This window comes from Electrona antarctica, assembly GCF_951216825.1.
Source record: "Electrona antarctica genome assembly, chromosome: 16".
In the NCBI taxonomy this organism is placed as follows: Eukaryota; Metazoa; Chordata; class Actinopteri; order Myctophiformes; family Myctophidae; genus Electrona; species Electrona antarctica.
Genome location: NC_136797.1, coordinates 5,880,185 through 5,900,543, shown reverse-complemented (window position 1 = coordinate 5,900,543; position 20,359 = coordinate 5,880,185). Strand labels below are relative to the sequence as shown.

Here is a 20,359-nt window from a genome sequence, read left to right as displayed (position 1 = left end):
CCCTTTACCAACTCGCCGCGGGCGTACAGCCGGCGGAACAGCGCGGCCTGGTATTCCTAAAGTAATCTAAGTAAAATATGCTTAAACGGTTAAACCTAACCTTATTCCTAACTATGCCTAACCCTAAACTTATTTCTAACCTTATTCTCAGTAAAACAAAATAAAGAATACAAGAACCGCCGCACCGAGCTGTCGGCGTGAGGTCGGCGGAAAGAATCTGGGGCGAGATGAAATTGGGGCGACCTGACCCGTTACCCTTCCCTCGTCCCTATCAGAGGATTGCGCATAAAACGTGCAAGCTGACTGCGTTTAAACATAGCGGTGTTTAAAGGGCAACCTGCCACTGCATGCTGCCAGAGAACTCCGTGAACTAGTACTCTGTGCATTATTATAGTTGAGAGAAGAACTGACTGGAAGCCAACTAGGGTTTTTGAGGGGAGATTTCATTTCTGCAGGAGGAACTGTTGGGCCGCATTCTCCGTTTATGTTTGCATGATCACTCACTCATTCCCCGCATTCAGTGTAGGCTAGCCTACAAGCTACAACTACATTTTAGCAGATGCGTTTTGCAGTCGTTTGCAGCTCCATAATCCAACTCCAACCAACTGTCCATGATAAAACACAGCATGCAAGAATGCAACACATGCAACTTTTAAGTGATGCAAGTTCATGCAACGCCAACAACTGTCTACTCTGAATGTCCAGAATATCAAGCCTTTTATTCTGCCAAGAAAAATGAGCACCCAGGATCTATGTGACCACTTTTTAGCTCAGCCTCAGCCCTATCAGGCTAATGAATGCTACAAACATTTCCATAAAGATAATCCCATTATGCTTTCTGCCACTAATTTACTAACAGCATGGGGCAAAAACACAACAGTAATCTAAATCCATTGAACTGGTAGTTTAAATGATAGATTATGTAATTGTAATCGGTAAACCTAGTACAACACTGCCTGCAATAACCTCGCGTCACCAGACTTTCCACCACATCCTTGCAACACGGCTGACTCTGTATTCAACGGTATGTCGCCCTCATGTGGACAAAATTAATACATACAAGTGGAAGTTGTCAAATCCATTGTGTCAAATTAAATAAATGGCGCATAAGTGCTGATTGTCTATGTGCATGTGCATAAGTAAGCCATCATTACTTTTTTAATTTAGGGGAAAAGTTACTGAAACGACTTCAGATTGTTTGATACAAACACGAGTCGAGGAAGAATAATTAGTACCCTTTCGAAAATTAATGGTATACCACACGACCATTTTAAGTCTGTCTCCCTCAAGTGGCCAAAATCTATATTGCAGGCCGACAACTATAGTTGCTTGCTGCATAACATTTTCATAGTGTTGCATTTTCCAATCTTAATTGATGATAGTTTAAATGGGACCCCCAGGGATCCTTAAGAGAGTTCCAGGGGGTCCACAGCTAAATGATAATTAGGAACCAAATGGACACTTATGGGTCTGTAACTCAGTGTACAAATGTATGTACCGGTACATATACATTTGTACACTCAAGTTAAATTAACAGTGATTTTACAATATAAACTGGGGGTCCCAGAGATAGAAATGACATGAATTGGGACTGTAGCCCAATTCATGTCAAACTGAGTGGTCCTTGAAATTAAACAGGTTGAGAATCACTGCTAGCCGTAGAAATCTCCTTTTATGGGGGCTCCTGGAATATCTCTTCAAATGTGGGGGGGGGGGGGGGGGTCCTTGAAATTAAACGGGGTGAGAATCACTGCTAGCCGTAGAAATCTCCTTATGGGGGCCCCTGGCATATCTCTTCAAATGGGGGTCCGCAAGCTAATTAGTGTCAATTTGGGGGTCCTTGACATGAAAGTTTGGAACCACTGCTATAAACACACCAGAGTAAACCTTAACCTACTCTGTATAAACTTGGGGCGTAACCTTGTTGACTTGTTTTTCCTGAAGAAAATGTGGCTGTTGTCGTCGTCCCCTCGCAGGCTGTCCCAGTGCACCATGAACTCTGCAGCCCAACTTCATCCCGAGTGGGGTTTGGATTGCTGTGCTTCTTTAGTAGCCAAGTCCCATCTTCAGAACGTTGTTTCAACATGAGTCACATAAAAGATGACTCAAGTCAGGAATCTATTATACTGTGGTATAGAATACACCATTGAGACGTGCTGATCATGATCTGAAATAGCCAGTGTAGACAAAACCTCCACACAATTTACACTCGTTGACTCAAGTGTGCTGTGAAGCCATCGTAGGCTGTTGGGGTGTGATGCGATTATAGTTGCTCGATATAATCCAGGGACAAAGTAACACAATGTACCATAAACCTTCGACCCAGCTTAGTATCTCAACTGTTGCAGATACAATTTGAGAATGGGTGCACACATTAACATAATTTTACATGAAAAACTTTGTAGCACCATTTCAGCAAAGCCATAACAATTACCTTTCAAGTCACAGCTGACTCCACTACTTTTTGTAGGACAATTACACCCTGGGTATAGACACCCCCCTTTATGCTATCCCAATTTTAATCAAGTTCAGTGGAGAGATAAAAGGTCACGGGCATTATTGAGATTTCAAAAAGTACAACCCCTGTACAGTTGTAATAGATCAACTTCAACCATCTACTACAGCACACCTGTATCCACATGAAACGGAGCCCAAACTCAGTTACTAGGGTAGTGTTGATTAACATCTAGTGCTGAAACAGAAGCGGCATTTATTTTTTTGTCAACATCATTTAAAGTACAACACAAAGTATGTACAAGCAAAAGGTCAGGTTTATTGATTTTACTCCCTTGACATGAGTTTCTGCTTCTTGAGCTTCTTCTGTGAAACCTGCAAAAACAGAATGAACACGGGTTAGATTGACAGCACCTTAACAGCCCTATCATTACATTAGTATTCGTGTTATCCATTTGGGCTGGAACCATCAACTATTTTCTTAGCGATTAAAGCTCTACAGGTAGCCAGTGCAATCAACCTGATGTTAAAGTTAAACTACAATTAAAGTCTACGATACAAGTATAATAAATTGCTCAGACATGATTTGTTTTCATGGTTTATACAAAGGTATCCTAAATTGTCTTCATCGCAATTTAAATGAACCTGTATTACGTAGGACCATTAGAGCCAATGATGCTAAAAAATGGCCTTCAGAAGTTAAGTTATGTGTGGCTATAGAGCGTCGCAGTTCATGACGACGCTAGAACCAGAAGTGAATTTCTCATTTTCAAATAGTATTTATTTAAAGACTATTACGCCGCGGACAAAGCCAACTCGAGTTGTGACAAATCATGACAATAAACAATGTTTTTTGCTGATCAAATAATTTGTAACTCGAGTTGGCTTTGTCCGCGGTGTAAACGTCTTTATATAAATACTTTTTGAAAAGTATATGAGGAAAATGAACGGGGAATTCACTTCTGGTCCTCAGGAGGGGGCGGGAGTGCGAAGCTCTATAAAAGACAGCCTTAAACTTTAACGGACAACATAATATATGTTACCTTTTTCTTCTGGGTGACCTCCTCCTCTGGCTTGGGGACGATCTGCTCCTTCTCGGTCAGGATCATCTCGATGTGGCAGGGAGAGCTCATGTAGGGGTTGATGCGACCGTGAGCGCGGTACGTGCGTCTGCGCATCTTGGGGGCCTTGTTCACCTGGATGTGCTCGATCACCAAGGAGTCGACATCCAAGCCCTGCAGGAAATACACAGCCGTTTATCCCCACACTGGTTGTTTTGACCATAATGGTCAAGTCAAATAAAGCTTAGAAATTGCTCAGACATGATTTGTTTTCATAGTTTATACAAAGGTGTCCTAAATTGTAATCATCGCAATTTCATGCATGTATATTATGTAGCATACTAGTCAACTCTGGTATTCAGAATCGGTGTTTAGTAATAATGCAAAACATATTCCCAATAGAGCGTCGCAGTCCCGCCTCCTACCCTGGACCAGGAAATGAAACCCAATGCATTATTCTCATAGACATTTCTTAAAGTATTTATTTAAAGACGGTTACGCCGCGGACAAAGCCAACTCGAGTCGTGACAACTCATGACAACACAAACAATATTTTGGACCAAACAAATAATTAGAAAGAAAAAAAACAGCAGGTTACAACACTTTTTTTGTTGTTTTTCTTCTTTGTAATTATTTGTTTGGTCCAAAATATTGTTTGTGTTGTCATGAGTTGTCACGACTCGAGTTGGCTTTGTCCGCGGCGTAACAGTCTTTAAATAAATACTTTAAGAAATGTCTATGAGAATAATGCATTGGGTTTCATTTCCTGGTCCAGGGTAGGAGGCGGGACTGCGACGCTCTATAAGCTGGTGACTGTTGAGCAAAATAGAAATGTTTGGCAGTTTTCCCTCGTACCTTCAGTTCAGCATTACTCTACTCTCGTACCTTCAGTTCAGCATTACTCTAACCCTAACCCTAACCCTCGTACCTTCAGTTCAGCATTACTCTCGGCGTTCTTGAGCATGTGAAGAAGGAACTCTGCACTCTTCTTGGGCCAACGTCCCTGTGTCCAGTCAAACTGCTTGGCCTGGAAAAAGGTACAAATGGGAATTAAATGAAAAGTCACAAAACCACAATCAAAGCTCTACTGTGTAATAGGTACCTTACCAGTGTGATGTTAAACTAGTCAACAACAGTGGACTAATAAGTACATGAAACTTGTTTTGACTAGGCAAATAAGAGATTGCTCAGACATGATTTGTTTTCATGGTTAATACAAAGGTGTCCTAAATTGTCATCATCGCAATCAACCTGTATTATGTAGGTCACTAGTCGATGCTGCTAAAATGGTATGGCTATACAAGACAGGTTAGACTTAGAATATTCAAAATGCTTAAATTAACAAAATATGACCAACAGACTCAGCACCACAGGTAACTTGTTACCACATGAACCCTAGCATGTCCCTTCTTGGATGTCATTAACCATTTTCAGCATAAACATTGCTGACCAATTGAAACAGCAGTCAACGGCAGAAATCATCTAGCACTACATTTAATTTAAGTGTTTGTGTGCCACATGTAGTGAAACTTCAGTTTCTGTCCAAATCTGTACTTTTGAAATGAGTATTGCCCAGTACTAGCTCTCTCACTTCAGACTGCAAAATCAAAAATATTGTACAATGTTGATTTCTCCAACCAATGTTAACTTCTTTCAACCTGGCATCCCTATTTGGGGCTTAAAGGCAAACCTTCAAAAACACAGCAGCTCTGTCAAAGCCAAGGTCTGAACGCAGTAATGCGTTAACTTGTAGATCAGACATTTCTTTTCACCATTTAGTCATTCGACTAAATTTAAAATGGGGTTCAAGTGTTTAAATCCGAAGGCTAATCATTACAGGAACTTGACAAAATCGTCAAATTGAGGATGGAAAATGAATACATCTCATTCTCACTTCCATTAACCCATTCTGGGCGGGAACCCCTTTGTGTTTCAAGCATTATGTTATACTTTAGCTATTGAAAGATAGCAGATCTACAAGCTCATAGCGTGGCACTCGGTGCCGCGCTATGAGCTTGTAGATCTGCTATTTTTGAAAAATCATGAAAATGTGGAAAAAGTTTCTGAAAACTATCATGATTTAGAAGACATTTGAAGAATCTGGTATCAGGTCGGGAAAAAACAACAACAACATTGTTCCATCATGACGGCGGCACAAGCACTGACCTGGGCACACCTTCCAACACCACCGTTGTAGCGACGGAATGGGACGCACTGTTTCTTGACACAGACGTCCCTCAGGTACTTGTTGGCCTTGCGGATGTGCATGCCCTTGATGGCCTGGGCCGTCTCACGGGTGTTCTGTTCGTAGAGAAGAAATACAAATACTCAATTATAAATGTATGTCAATGCTTGACTGAAGGCAGGGTTTCTGCACAGGCAACCGTAAACCTCAATACCTGCAAACTACAATCGCAGTCTAGTCTACAATATTTTTTTTTTTGTCCAGTCAAATAAGGCTACGGTCAAACAAATTGCTCAGACATGATATGTTTTCATTGTTACAAACTACAAAGGTGTCCTAAATTGTCATCATCGCAATTTATCAACCTGCATTATGATGCTGCTAAAGGTATTCAGAAGTAAAGTCAAATTATAAATCAGACTACATTACTTCCCTACTAACAGAACTGAAATCAGTAACATTTACACCAAAAAGAACCTTTTAAATACAGAGAAAAATAATGTTACAATATCTATCCAAATGAGTAAGAGGACTCGGTGAGTTGGAATGCATACTAAATCAAGTATAGAGAATGTAGCATTTCCACCTTACCTTGAAGTGAACACGCAGGTTGGAGCCCCTGGACTTGCATGCTAAGGAGGGAGAGGAAAAAACACATTTTAACAAAAAGGCAGCACCAGCAACACCATAACAAAATATTAAAATACGATACATGGTAGCTCAGTTTATGTTAGAGTTGTTTTCATGGGTAATCGAAAGGTGTCCTAAGATGTCATCATTGAAACCATGCAAAGTACATCGATTTATACAGTAAGCGCATCAGTGGTTCTCAAACCCTTTAGAATGTCAATTACCAAGTTTGGTATCAATTAGACCCCCATAACAGAGAGCACACAAATGGAACCAAATGGACCCGTAAGGGGTCCATTTTGGAGGTCTAAATTGAACCAAAGGGACCCCCATTAGTTACAGACTTGTGCAGGGTTCATTTGGTACCACCAAATATAATTTATTTAGCTGGGGGCCCACCTGAACACCCCCTCTAGTACACCCTGGGGGTCGCCGGACCGGACTTTGAGAACCACTGCAGTACATCGTGCATCGCTGTACGACAGTGTCGTAAAACAGCCGATTTAAACCAAAGCCTATAAACAGCGAAAATGATTGATATTACTTACATTTGGTCGGGTTCTCGGGGTCGAGCGAGTAGCGGACCATGTTGAGACCTACAGCAGCAATGAAACACAAACACGGGACGCCTTTAGTTTAAGTTTGAATACAACCGTGCAAGCTCTCATTAAACAGCGACACAGCGTAGGTTTAAAGCGTTAACATACGTGGATAATAAGCTAATAAAAGGGATCTAAACAAGTCAAATTAAACCATAATAATCATGCGGTTTAGCGACACACGAGACACGGTTTCAGGAAAATTCTGTTCAAAGATGGAAGCCTCCTCAGGCACAGACAGTGACAGCCAGCCTGCCTTCTTTCAAAGACAAATTAAACGTAACCATTCCAGTGAAATTCCTTTAATAATCATACTGTTCGAAGAGTCTCGTCGTGTGTTACGATAACGTATAACACAGAGACATTAATGCGGTGAGATGCGATAGATATTTAATAGATTTAAATGGTATTTCTGCACGTCGGGAAGCAGCGGCTCACCTAATTCTCCAGGCCGCGGAAAGAAAGAGGAAGCGCAAGTGCATGCCGGGACATCATATTGTTTTCCACCGTGGCTCTCGCGAGTGTTCCGGGGGCGGTCTCGCGACGGAAATAGCAGATCTTCAAGCTCACGTTAGGTCGCGGTGCCGACGTGCTGTGAGCTTGTAGATCGGCTATTTTAACCCTATCTCTTGTTTTTGTAGAGGTTCATTACCGCCACCAATTGGACTGGAGTGTACTGTAGATTACAACTATGTGTGGAAGAAAGAATACAAATGGACTACTATTAAGTATTAGAAGAAACAGGTGTAACTTGTAAGTACTTTTAAAACGTTGATTTTGGTTGATTGGCAATGGCTACTAGCATTGGTTCTCAAAGTGGGGTCCTGGAACCTTAGGGAGGTTCCAGGGGGTCACCATCAAAATGAGGAAGGAACAGCTTAATTAACAACACTTAAACCCTATTTTACTTTCGGCTATTTAAAAATAATTCAGAAAATGTACACGTATTGTCAGAGTTACAAACATTTAAGTGTCCATTTGGTTAACTATACATCATTATAATGGGGATCTCTGCCCTGGAACCCAAGTGCCAACTTGCGCCTTGCACACAAGTAGGCCATGCACTCTGTCGAGGCGACAGAGTGCATTTGTAGTTGGTACTGAGATACCACACTGGGTATCTCAGATATTTAACAAGTAGCAGCAGTATTAAATGGTAAATAAATGGTAAATGGTGCATTTATATAGCACCTTTATCCAAGGCGCTTTACATAGATTGTGCATTACATTCACCCATTCATACACCGATTGCGGCGGAAGCCATGCAAGGTACCAACCAGCACATCGGGAGCAATTTGGGGTTCAGTGTCTTGCCCAAGGACACTTCGACATGTAGCCAGGAGGAGCCGGGATTCGAACCGCCGACCCATGGATCATTGGACGACCTGCTCTACCTCTTGAGCCATCGCTGTGGCTCAAGATACACGGGTGGGCCATGCATTACCAGCTTGCATTGTTCCTAACTTGTGTGGTCTCTGAGTAGGCCGGTGACCAGACTGTATAATACATCTATTAACCCATTTAGACATAAGTTCCATTCTATAAATGTCTTCTAAATCCTGACAGTTTTCTGAAAAACCCTTCTATGTCAGTCGTTCTCAAACAATTTCATGTCAAGGACTCCCAAAAATATATGTAATTGGCTGCGGAGCCCCATCTGAAAATATGTTGTTTCCTCAGAAGCAAAGATTTGAGTTAAAAACGTTCGCTGTGAAAGAATATATTGAAACATTTGGGCCACATTTTCACGATTTTTCAAAAACAGCAGACCTACAAGCTCGTAGCGCGGCACTGAGTGCCGCGCTACGAGCTTGTAGGTCTGCTATTTTTCAATAGTTAAAGTATAACATACGGTAATAATGCCTATCCGTTTATCAGTGGCCATATATATGCACATGCATATATGGAAGCGGAAATATAGTCAACGTGTAAATAAAGGCAGGGCTCCACCGGACGCGTTGCGTTGCGTCTGCGTCGCGTCAAAAAACGCACCGGTTCAATTTTAATGCACGCGTCGCGTCTCCGTCAACGCGGGCAGTGGAGCCACCCTTCATTGATTAAAAAGGGAACATTCCCTGACGGTGACGGAGACGCGACGCTGACGCGCCCGGTGGAGCCCGGCCGTAAGGCTATCGCGGGGTCACCTAATGCTTGAATGCAAATATTGAATGCATAATATTTTAGTGGGTGTTAAATTGGATCGAAGGACTGTTATTCAAAGGTTAGGTTTAGGGCTCGCCTCAGTCAGTGTCCGATTAGAACTTAAACCGGGATGTTTAACAGGTGTAATTGGAACGGTGATCTGATCTTTAGTGAAGCTATGCAAGGTATCTGGGTTGTAAAGGGTTGTAAGGCCAGACACCTTGGTTCGTATGTGTTGAGGTGTTCTTGATCTTGATGCTTGAATCTTGTGTCTTGAGCCTTGTGTCCTATGTTCTGTACCTTGTGTCTTGCTTGAGTTCAGTAGACTGGGGATTTTGGATCGTTGGAGATACCATGTGCGTTGGTTTGGCATCTGAGGGTTGGAAGCTGAGAACTGACATTTTATACTGTGTAAGTCTGCTGTCAGAGTGATGTCAGAGTGACATCAGAGTGACCTGTCGTTATTCCACTGTCATAGTGATGTGTCGTCATTACCATCTGAACAGAAGATCCAAGTGATGATGTCAGCGTTGGTTTGCCCATATATGGTACTATTCAGGTAATGTACAGTAGTCTCGACTCTCGAAGGTCAGTCCCTACGTGGAGAGCCTTCGTAACAGTGGGGTTAGCCTACAGTACATGTGCTTGAGCACTTTACAAAAAAGGGGTTCCCCCACATCGACATACTCATGTGTCAAGGCACTCTGTTGTCGATGTGGCTATAAGGGTCTGCTTTGCTGACAAAAAAGGGATCTCTTCTACCCACACCGCCAAAAAATAAGATCACTTTGCTGACATTCTATTTATATACTGTAGTGTAGAGGATGTGGCGAGCGACCGAATTGATGCATTTGCATTGCTGCCAAAAAAATATATTGTTTCGCCAAATGGACATACTCCTGTGTCCAATTGTGGCGGAGGGTCACTTCACTGCGAAAACAAAAAATAATCACACCTGTGTGAAGTGAGGAGCGCTCTTATCATCATACATCATCTCATTCTGGCCAATTTGCGTTCTGACTTTTTCCGACCTCACTTTTATCTTCAATATGTACTTTGCTCAGCCAATCAAATCATCGCTATTGGGCGATCAGCCAATCACAAGCCAATGTTTGTGCTTACACAAACCCGGAAAGCTGGGCCTAGGAGGGGCTATTGCGGCCCTCGAAAAGAGGGACGGGACGTCTTCCCCACACGAACACACTCCTGTGTCGATGTGGCGAGTGGATCACTTCAGTGGATTCAAGTTTTGGAGTGCTTGTCAAGCTGCTGCGTTTGAAGCGAGCTCTTCTTCCGAGGAGACGAAGATCAAGTCTTGTGACTGTCGTTCATGCGTCTCCATTCTTACAGTATATGCTCTGCAGATCACATCTTCTCCATATCTGTGATCAGTGTCTCCCCTCACCGGTTCTCAACGCGAAACCCCAAGGGGTCCTCCTTGGAAGGGGGTTCCAGGTGGTCCCGAGCTAAAAAGATTGACAGATAGGAACCAAATGGACCCAGACCGGATCGGTCTGTAACTCCAATAAGAGTTAACTTAACACAAGATCTTACGGTGAAGATTGGGGTTCTGTGGCTATAGGTAATGTGTCTGTGTCATTGTTCCGACCCATTACTAACCCCTATCCCAAACCATAACTAACCATAACCGCACGCGGAAGCCACGGGGTGAGTCTTAACCGGTCACGTATACAGTTGGACTAACGGGATGTGGGACTAATGTGCAGTCCCCCTGTGACTAATACTGAGGGGTCCTTGAGAATCACTGCATGCTTTATGCGTTATGCTTCCTCCTGCCTATATTATATTGAACATGAAAAAATGACAATATAATATCTAGTCTTCCTCAGGGTTTACCCTCCATCCTCTTGACCATGGACAGGACGGTGCTGCCGCCCGGTGTCGTGGGCCTGGGCGTGATGGGTCTGGGCGTCATGGGCCTCTCGGGCGTCTGCGGCTTGGCGAACAGGGTCTTGAAGGTGTCTCTGGGCGTCGTCGGCCTCTCGGGGGGCGCCACCATCACCACCTGCTGCTGCATTATCTTCTGCTCCGCGACCGCGTAGAAGGGGCTGGGGCTTCTGGTCTTGATGCCCTCTCTCGGCAGGTCCTTCATCGTGATCCTTCCTCTTCCTTTGTCTTCCGCTGCTTGTTTTCCCGCGACAGCATGCTGGGTGGAGGAGGAAGAGGCGGAGGTGGTGGTGGTGGACAGCCAGCCCACACGCTCGGTGATGCACGTCTGGATGTAGGTGGAGCAGCCGGAGACGCGCACGTGCTGCTGCCACCACCAGTCTGAGTTCTTGGAGCACAGGTAGGTGGCCAGGGTCACCAGCGCCGCCAACGCCACAGCGTCTATGTAGATGTAGATGCTAATGAAGTTAAACATCGCTGTTGTTGATTCCCGCTTCTTGTCCTGTGTACGGGTATCACTCTGGTTCCGACACTGATTTATGGCTTTAGAGGACCGCCCGGACAGGCTTATATACATGACCCCTTACTGTCACAGCTGATTGGACAGGTGTTTAGATTACGTCATTGACTGTGGTATACTACTCAGAGTCTTAGATATAGACAGAGTTACGCAAACTGTGTTCACTTCATGGGGCTTCAGTCCAATGGCGGCTCTCCTACATAGACTTCTATTGAGACTGGGGACAACCAACTGGGACAAGTCCTGGACCGGAAGTAGGCAGAAATGCATTGGACCCAGCTTTAATCATCTTAAATCCCTTTATTTTAGATTGTTTTGTAGTAATAGTACAACATAAACATTACAGAGACATTAGTTGTTACTGTACAATACTTTAAAACAGTTGTCATGTTGCACACATGCCGCCCTCGTTGAAAACAATGTATTTCCAACTCCAGCTTGTCTCAGTTCAGGCTGCATGAACAGTGCTCGGACGCTCGGTTTCTGCCCCCTCAATATCGTAACTCTTCTATTAGATGGCTCTGGTACTACTGTGGTTCTCAAGGTGGGGTCCAGGGGGACGGACCACTATGTGTTTCCTTGAATGGGTGTTCCGGAGGGGTCCCCATGCACAGCATCACGATCAGTTTGACCACTTTATCCCTATTATATACGTTGGATATTCATAAATAGCCAATCTACAAGGTCACACAATGGGTTGAGAACCAAATCCCCGTTCACTTTCCTCATAGACTTTTCAGAAAGTATTTATTTAAATGGAGTTGGTACAACATAAGTTCAGGAGGAAGACCACGCCTTCAATGATAAATCGTTGACTAACACTGCTCCTCCTCAATAAGCCTATCTCACAGAATTTCCCCGCCCCCCTTAATACGCCCCCTTTCGGGGTTAGTGGTGATAGCGTGACGTCACTCCATAGACGCTTCATGTTAACAGAGGTAATTTAAGAAGTCTACAACTTTTGTTTTCTCAAGGTAAGCTTTGTTCTATCTGTTCGAGCTGATTTACCATATTGTTTGCTTCATAATAATATTGGTCTGTCACATTTTTACATTAGAAAATGTACTTAGATTCTCCAGAGAAAAAAAACGTGTAAATGCCCATGTTAAAGTCACCACTATTTACCGGAAGTGGGCGTGAAAAACGGGCTGTGAGATAGGCCTATCTACCCTAAGCTCCATCCTCGGCCAACTTCCTGCAACACTCTGTGATCAATCACCATGGTAACCCATCCAGTACCTCCCCTCGACTTATCTACCATGGTAACTGATAACCTTCCACCCAAACCCCTCCCCTTTCTCCACGTATTTATACCTGCACGTCTACCTGCCATTTCGTGCTTGGTTCTTCGTATGACTCACGTCACGTATCTCTCAGTCACACGGCCGCTTCCGTGTTTGCTCCTCCGCCGAATCCCCGTCCGATTTCAAAGTAATCATTACTTAACTTACCCTCAACTTAAGTTACCTTGCCACCACGGACGGACCACACTATCAGCATTCAGCACCGTCCCCCGTCGGAGAAACCTCGGACAGACGCCACCAACGCCAGCCAGCCACCCCGTATTCCAGCGCTGACACCCCGCCATCAACCGCTTCCTCATCGATCTCGTTAATGCCGTCTCACTGAACCTCCGTTCAGTTTATTCTTCCAACGCCAACCTGGCCCATCGACGTCGCGGGACACAAACACCACCGCGATCCGAGAGACCACCTCTCTCTCCCCCCCGCTGCAACTTCAAAACCGGCACACTTCTTGCCACGGACCTGTCACCTTCGCTGATTCGATGACGTCACTCCCAAATGCTGCGCTGACTGAGGCTGAGTTACACACCCGCCCACCAAGCAACTACAACACACAAAGCTAAGTTTCCTTCAACACCATTCATTCATACTACCCAGCCAACATGTCCATCTGGGCCCCACATGGGTTTTGACATGGGCTAATGGGCTCGGGTTCCAAGTGGGCCGTGCACCCAGTTTCCACAAAGGGCCCCCCTTCTACAAACCGCCGTGTAAGCACAGCTGGACAACGTTCTCTCTGCGGTGCCCTTCACGCCCACTCGCCGTAGCTATTGGCCGTACTGACAGCCTCTAGTTTTCATCACAACCACGCATTCTATTGCGCTACAATTCAATCATCTGCGTGTTCGTTTCCTCATGCTCCACGATCATGCAGATCACCCCCTCCTAACCTATTGAATTCATTCACCCTCCATTCAGCCTTTTACCCACCCACCCCTCACCCACCCAGTTCTACTAGTCCCCTCTCTTTTACCAGCCGCTGTGTAAGCACAGCCGGTCAACGTTCTCTCTGCGGTGCCTTCACGCCCACTCGCCGTAGTCGAGACCTCATCGGCCGTACTGACAGCCTCTAGCTTCCATCACAAACATCCCTCTACCATGCCGCCTCCTCCCCCTACTTATTCTTCTTCGACTAGAAACATTGTTCCTGAAGAAACAATGTAGGCTCCCCGCAAGCCAAACATTTCAGTAAATAGTACATCAACAGAGTTTCTAAGTGAAAGCGGGAAAGACTAGTCCTTCCATCCTTACACTCATCAGCCCCCATCTAACACTACCCACCCATCCCCTAGGGCTGCACAATCACTCAACTCCCTTGGTGAACTAGAAATTAACGGGCCATCATGGCAATGCATTTACCCAGTTAACGGACATCTACAGTCAAAACAATTTACTGATCGTCCGCTCATTAACATCTGATGTAACGAGCATTTACCCAGTTATCTCCCTCGGCACAGCGTGCCCCCTTCCACCCCTTCCTACCTCCCTCGGCACAGCGTGCCTCTTTACAACCCCTCCTACCTCCCCCGGCACAGCGTGCCCCCTTCCACCACTGCCTCCCTCCATCGGCACAGCGTACCCCCTTTACTCCCTCCTTCCCCTCCCTGCCTCCCTCCATCGACACAGCGTGCCACCGCCCCTCTGCACTACATGCTCAAGAATCGATTACCCCGTGATGCCGTTCGACGACAAGGATCAACTACCCAGTGATATCGGTCCATTACAAGAATCAATCGAATCTACCAGATCATCGTTGCGGCTTCCTTTGGGCTCTTAATTGACCAGCCGCCCGCTTCTCTACGCTCAAACAACCATCACAGTTCACAACACCAAACGGAAGCTCGTCCAGACCATTAAACTCCACCCTAACCACCTCCAACCTACCATTCTGTCCCAAACCATCATGGGGGAAGACCCTACGATGACTCATCCCGGGTCACCGGCACGACTATAAACCACACCTACCTACCAAGCTCTCTGTCGGCGCTACTCACCCCCATTCTCTAACACCATAGACCTGCTTCGCAAATCCCACCATCAAGCAACAACTTCCCTACAGACTCCAGTCAGGAACTCCTACCCCTCGTCTCATTCCACGTCACCCGGCTTCCCGAGAGCCTCTAAAGAACTAGTCACGTCATCCTCCTCGCCTCAAACCATCACCTCAAACCCACGTAGGACGAATCGACTCGCTCCACTCGGACCACGTCAACCTCTCCTGCATTCCCTGGGTTCCTAGGGTACTCGGAATTCAGTACTTCAATCCCGCATGCAACCTCGCACGCATCAGACAAGGCGCCCTCGGGTCTAAGAAACGCCCACCTTGCCACCGTCAAGTAACTGTTTCTTACGCACTCCTCTCTTGGGGTCCTGTAATGACGGAGTGCGCCGTCTCAGACGTCAGCCAAGACGGACGCCTCTCGCTCCGGGCCGTCTCAGATGTCAGCCAAGACGGACGCCTCTCTCTTCGGACCCCAGGCCAATACTCAGGGTCCAATACCCCCATCGGAGCCCACACGGGCATCTCTCAGGGCCGCCGCCCCTCAATCCCGGGCTACGCCCTTCATCCTCCCCCCTCAGGGCTTCGCCCTTCATCCCCCCTCAGGGCTTCGCCCTTCATCCTACCTGGCCTTCGTCCACCACCTCCCCCCCCCACAAGAGCTTCGCTCTACGAGCTTGCTCTCATCCTTCACCTCCCCCAGGGGCTTAGTCTTCACTATCAGGGCTTCGCCCTTCATCCCCCCCCTCACCCCCTCCCCCCTCCCGTAACGCCAAATCATCCATGTCTCCCTCACCCCTCGACCCTCCCCCCCCCCCCCCCTTCACCCGTCACCCAGCCCCTCGGAAACCTCCTACATCCTCACTCCCCCCCTCCTTCCCCTATTCCCAACCCCTCATCCTCCTCCCTTCCCCCTCATCCCCACGGACAGCCAAGGCCATCCCACGCATATCAATATGCACGCATATCAACATGCACCTCATTTCTATCATTCCTTCATGTTCCACTTCTCTTCTAAATAAACGCTAAACCATGTCAAACGATGTTCGATTGAATGTGTGGTCTGTACTAGTGAAATGGAGTTGGTACAACATAAGTTCAGGAGGAAGACCACGCCTTCAATGATAAATCGTTGACTAACACTGCTCCTCCTCAATCTACCCTAAGCTCCATCCTCGGCCAACTTCCTGCAACACTCTGTGATCAATCACCATGGTAACCCATCCAGTACCTCCCCTCGACTTATCTACCATGGTAACTGATAACCTTCCACCCAAACCCCTCCCCTTTCTCCACGTATTTATACCTGCACGTCTACCTGCCATTTCGTGCTTGGTTCTTCGTATCCCTCCCTCCCTCCCTTTTCCAGACCTAGAGTCTGGTCAGCCTGACTTTTCTTCCGCCGCCAAGGGGAAGTTTTTTGTCACCACTTCAGAAATTGCTTGCGCCCCGTCGCAATTGCCTACTCAGGATAGGACAACATCGGGTCTCCACAAGAGTGCACCGAGACAACTTGCAGTGTTCCACACCTTAACCAGTTTAATTGCAACCATATCCTCATTTTCAGGTTCCAGATGGGGGTCCTGTAATGACGGAGTGCGCCGTCTCAGACGTCAGCCAAGACGGACGCCTCTCGCTCCGGGCCGTCTCAGATGTCAGCCAAGACGGACGCCTCTCTCTTCGGACCCCAGGCCAATACTCAGGGTCCAATACCCCCATCGGAGCCCACACGGGCATCTCTCAGGGCCGCCGCCCCTCAATCCCGGGCTACGCCCTTCATCCTCCCCCCTCAGGGCTTCGCCCTTCATCCCCCCTCAGGGCTTCGCCCTTCATCCTACCTGGCCTTCGTCCACCACCTCCCCCCCCACAAGAGCTTCGCTCTACGAGCTTGCTCTCATCCTTCACCTCCCCCAGGGGCTTAGTCTTCACTATCAGGGCTTCGCCCTTCATCCCCCCCCTCACCCCCTCCCCCCTCCCGTAACGCCAAATCATCCATGTCTCCCTCACCCCTCGACCCTCCCCCCCCCCCTTCACCCGTCACCCAGCCCCTCGGAAACCTCCTACATCCTCACTCCCCCCCTCCTTCCCCTATTCCCAACCCCTCATCCTCCTCCCTTCCCCCTCATCCCCACGGACAGCCAAGGCCATCCCACGCATATCAATATGCACGCATATCAACATGCACCTCATTTCTATCATTCCTTCATGTTCCACTTCTCTTCTAAATAAACGCTAAACCATGTCAAACGATGTTCGATTGAATGTGTGGTCTGTACTAGTGAAAGACGTTTACGCCGCGGACAAAGCCAACTCTTGTCGTGACAAATCATGACAACAAACAAAAATTTTCGGGCTGAACAAATAATTAGAAAGAAGAAGAAAATGGCAGGTTACAACACTTTTTGTGTTGTTTTTCTTCTTTGTAATTATTTGTTTGGTCCAAAATATTGTGTTTGTTGTCATGATTTGTCACGACAAGAGTTGGCTTTGTACGACGCTTATACGGTCTTTAAATAAATACGTTTTGAAATGTCTATGGGAAAAATGCATTGGGAACTATTTCCTGGGCCTGGCGTCGTCATGAAAGGGGGCGGGACTGCAACGCTCTATAGCGAGTGTCTGTCTTTTTATTTAAATGGAATATTTAAATAATAACTGAGGGGGCACCCGGATTTGAACCGGGGACCTCTTGATCTGCAGTCAAATGCTCTACCACTGAGCTATACCCCCCTGTTGGCAAAACAGCATGTCTGTAGAGTGTGAACATGAATGTGAACACTACATGCTTACTGTGTGTTCTCTTGTGCCTTGCACAATACAAGCAATGCCGGGGGTGTATAGTGTATTCATTGCCTCGTGACATCATCCCTCCATATAATGGTCACGCCTCGTGACATCACGCCTCATGACACGTCACGCCACCATATCATGGCCATCTCCATATATGAAGATCACGACACTGACCTCATCTAACCCTGGATAAACCACGGAGAAGTCTGGATCTCATCACCTATAGATCTGCATATATGGAGCAGCAACCCTACATCTGACCTCAAACCCTTAGATCTCCAATTTACCATATATGGAGCTGACCTGTTCTGACATTCCATGTTGATCCTCCCCCACCCGTCCTTACTGTTTGCATATATACTGTATATTGCATGTTGTATATTGTATTTATTATGTTAGCCAATTATTGATGGCGTTGCTTTGAATGTGATGTCTTTGCTGTATCAGTAGCCTACATTTGTATTTGCCTGTAATCTGTATCTTAAAGGGATAGTTCAGATTTGTTTAAACTTAAGCTGTATAGTGGACAACTCACCGGGGTGAGTTGTCCAGTATTCTATGAAATACTTGCCAATAATATAGTGGTTGCAACTGTATTAATTGATTGCCCGAGTCCCGTGGTGGGAGTTCTGCTCTGGTTTTGGTCAATATTAAGTATTTCCGGTCATTAATTTTTGACCCATCTATCACACAGAGCTTTGTTTTTTGTGTCCATATCACTACGCCCAAAACATAGTTCCATGTGATAGAGGGGTCAAAGTTGAACGAAAGTTGCGCTAATAATTTAGAAATAGGTCAACAATACAAATGACGTTAGTTTGGTGAATTATTTTTCTTTTAATGCGTGGCCCCAGTGCCCCCCACAAAATGACCGGAACTACTTAATATTGACCAAAACCAGAGCAGAACTCCCACCACGGGACTCGGGCAATCAATTCATACAGTTGCAACCACTATATTAATGGCAAGTATTTCATACAGCATAAATTAAAAAAAAATCTGAACTATCCCTTTAACTGCTGTGCCGTCTTTGGCGACGGAATTCCTCTTGTGGGACCAATAAAGGTCTTATCTTATCTACTACCATGTGACACTTAAAATACTGCAGCTATATATGGGTTCTGACAAGGGACAGAACATAACCACATCACCCCCGGTCTGGCCTCACTGGCTGCCCTTTCTATGTTTTATTATTTGTTTTTCACTGAATGGCCTTGAACCTGCCTATACATTTCTGACCTGTTTTGACCCTGTGCCCATATGCAATCCTCCCTGCAATCTCAGATGGACAGATACGCTGTTACTCGAGGTCCCCATGTAGGACAAGGCTTGTAACCGAAGGAAATAGACAGAGCATTCCACATTTGTGGAATAACCTTCCTTTGGAATTAAGTTATCCTCTCATCTAGCATAATGAGTTAATGTAGCATGTTTACCTGATCAGTTTGTTTAGAGAGGTCTGAAGTTGCGGAAGAAAATCTTCATGTTGCTACATTACTAAATACATGGTCAGGAGACAGGGACCACATGCAATACCCTTACAGACCACCAGTGGTCCATGGACCACCTGTTGAAAACCCCAAGGACTAGATGATTGAAACAACTATACTAGAACCCTTTGGTGTTGTATTTGTTTTAATTGAACCGCCTGTGTCAACACTTTGTGTTTCGTTTGTGTCTGTGAAGCAAGCACAAACTTAATTTTTTAAAGTGCTATATGCAAATTCAATTATTATTATTACCGTATTTATTTATGTATTTACCTTTATCCTTATTCTATTTAACAGTACCTATATCAAATCAAATCTATGCCTTTTTCATGTCTTGTTTACTTTCGTTATTTTGTTTGTAGTCCAGGTTTGTAGTCCTTCATCGATTCGTGTGTGCACTGCCTCTGTGCTCTGTGCCGTTGCTCCTTCCATGCTGAACAGATGTGTGTATAGTGCGGGCGTCGGGCGATAGCAGATCTACAAGCTCACAACGCGTCGCATCGCGACGCGTTGTGAGCTTGTAGATCGGCTATTTTCCCCCCAATGCGCGACGCCGTCGTGCGACGAAGTGTATTGTATAACCTAGTAACCACCACCAGAAAGACATCCAAGCTCGTCCCACCCATAGGTCCCACCACCCCCACAAACATTGTGAAAACATTTTTTCACTGTGTCTGCACTCTGCTCTGCAGACCCGTCACCCCCCGAAAAGATCCTGAACCTGGCGATTAAAAAAACACACACACAACAGACTCTAATCTGAATAATATCGATCATCATCAATCATGTGGATATTCAAGAGGAAGAAAAGAAAGCGCAAAGAAAATTACATTTGGGACAAGTCGATGTCTGTGTCTCAGCCCAACCTCCTCATCTCCTCCTCCTCCTCCTCGTCCTCCTCTTCGGTGGATTTAATGGACATTGTGCAGCAGCAGCAGCAGAAGAAGGAGAAGAAGGAGTCGTTCCTGTTGTTGTCACCTCCTCCTCCTCCCCTCCTCTGCGCCAAGTCCTCCACCCCGGGCCGGAGCGGGGAGAAGGTGGAGGAGCCGCCGCAGGAGGTAGCTGTTGCCCGGCTGCCGCTGCTGCAGTCTCCCGGTCTCACTCTCCCCAGCAGCAGCTCCAGACCCCCGGCGGTGGCGGCGGACAGACCCTGGTCCCAGTCCCACCACAAGAGCGCCTCGCTCGGATCGGCGTCCCTGCACGAGCCGCTGGAGGAGGAGGAGGAGGTGGAGGTGGAGGCACTATCCAGCTGGGTTAATCGGACGACAGTCACACAG

The 20,359-nt window shown here is 46.1% G+C and overlaps 1 protein-coding gene across 1 annotated transcript; it reads right to left on the bottom strand.

The window, feature by feature from the left end:
• Positions 1 to 2,690: 2,690 nt before the first annotated feature.
• rpl17 (ribosomal protein L17) lies at positions 2,691 to 7,422 on the bottom strand. The gene is made up of 7 exons (XM_079523786.1): positions 7,368 to 7,422; positions 6,879 to 6,926; positions 6,292 to 6,332; positions 5,682 to 5,816; positions 4,444 to 4,542; positions 3,498 to 3,689; positions 2,691 to 2,829 (listed from the first exon to the last, which is right to left on the bottom strand). The coding sequence occupies exons 2-7, from the start codon at positions 6,916 to 6,918 to the stop codon at positions 2,782 to 2,784; spliced, it is 555 nt and encodes a 184-aa protein (XP_079379912.1). The 5' UTR covers positions 6,919 to 6,926; positions 7,368 to 7,422; the 3' UTR covers positions 2,691 to 2,781.
• Positions 7,423 to 20,359: the final 12,937 nt, after the last annotated feature.

Coding starts and splice junctions, on each gene's coding strand:
- rpl17 (XM_079523786.1), bottom strand. CDS start 6,918: ATGGTCCGCTACTCGCTCGACCCCGAGAACCCGACCAAAT. Junction 4,543..5,681: donor GTGTTGGAAGGTGTGCCCAG/GTCAGTGCTTGT, acceptor ACCTTTTTCCAG/GCCAAGCAGTTTGACTGGAC. Junction 3,690..4,443: donor AGAGTAATGCTGAACTGAAG/GTACGAGGGTTA, acceptor TATTTCCTGCAG/GGCTTGGATGTCGACTCCTT.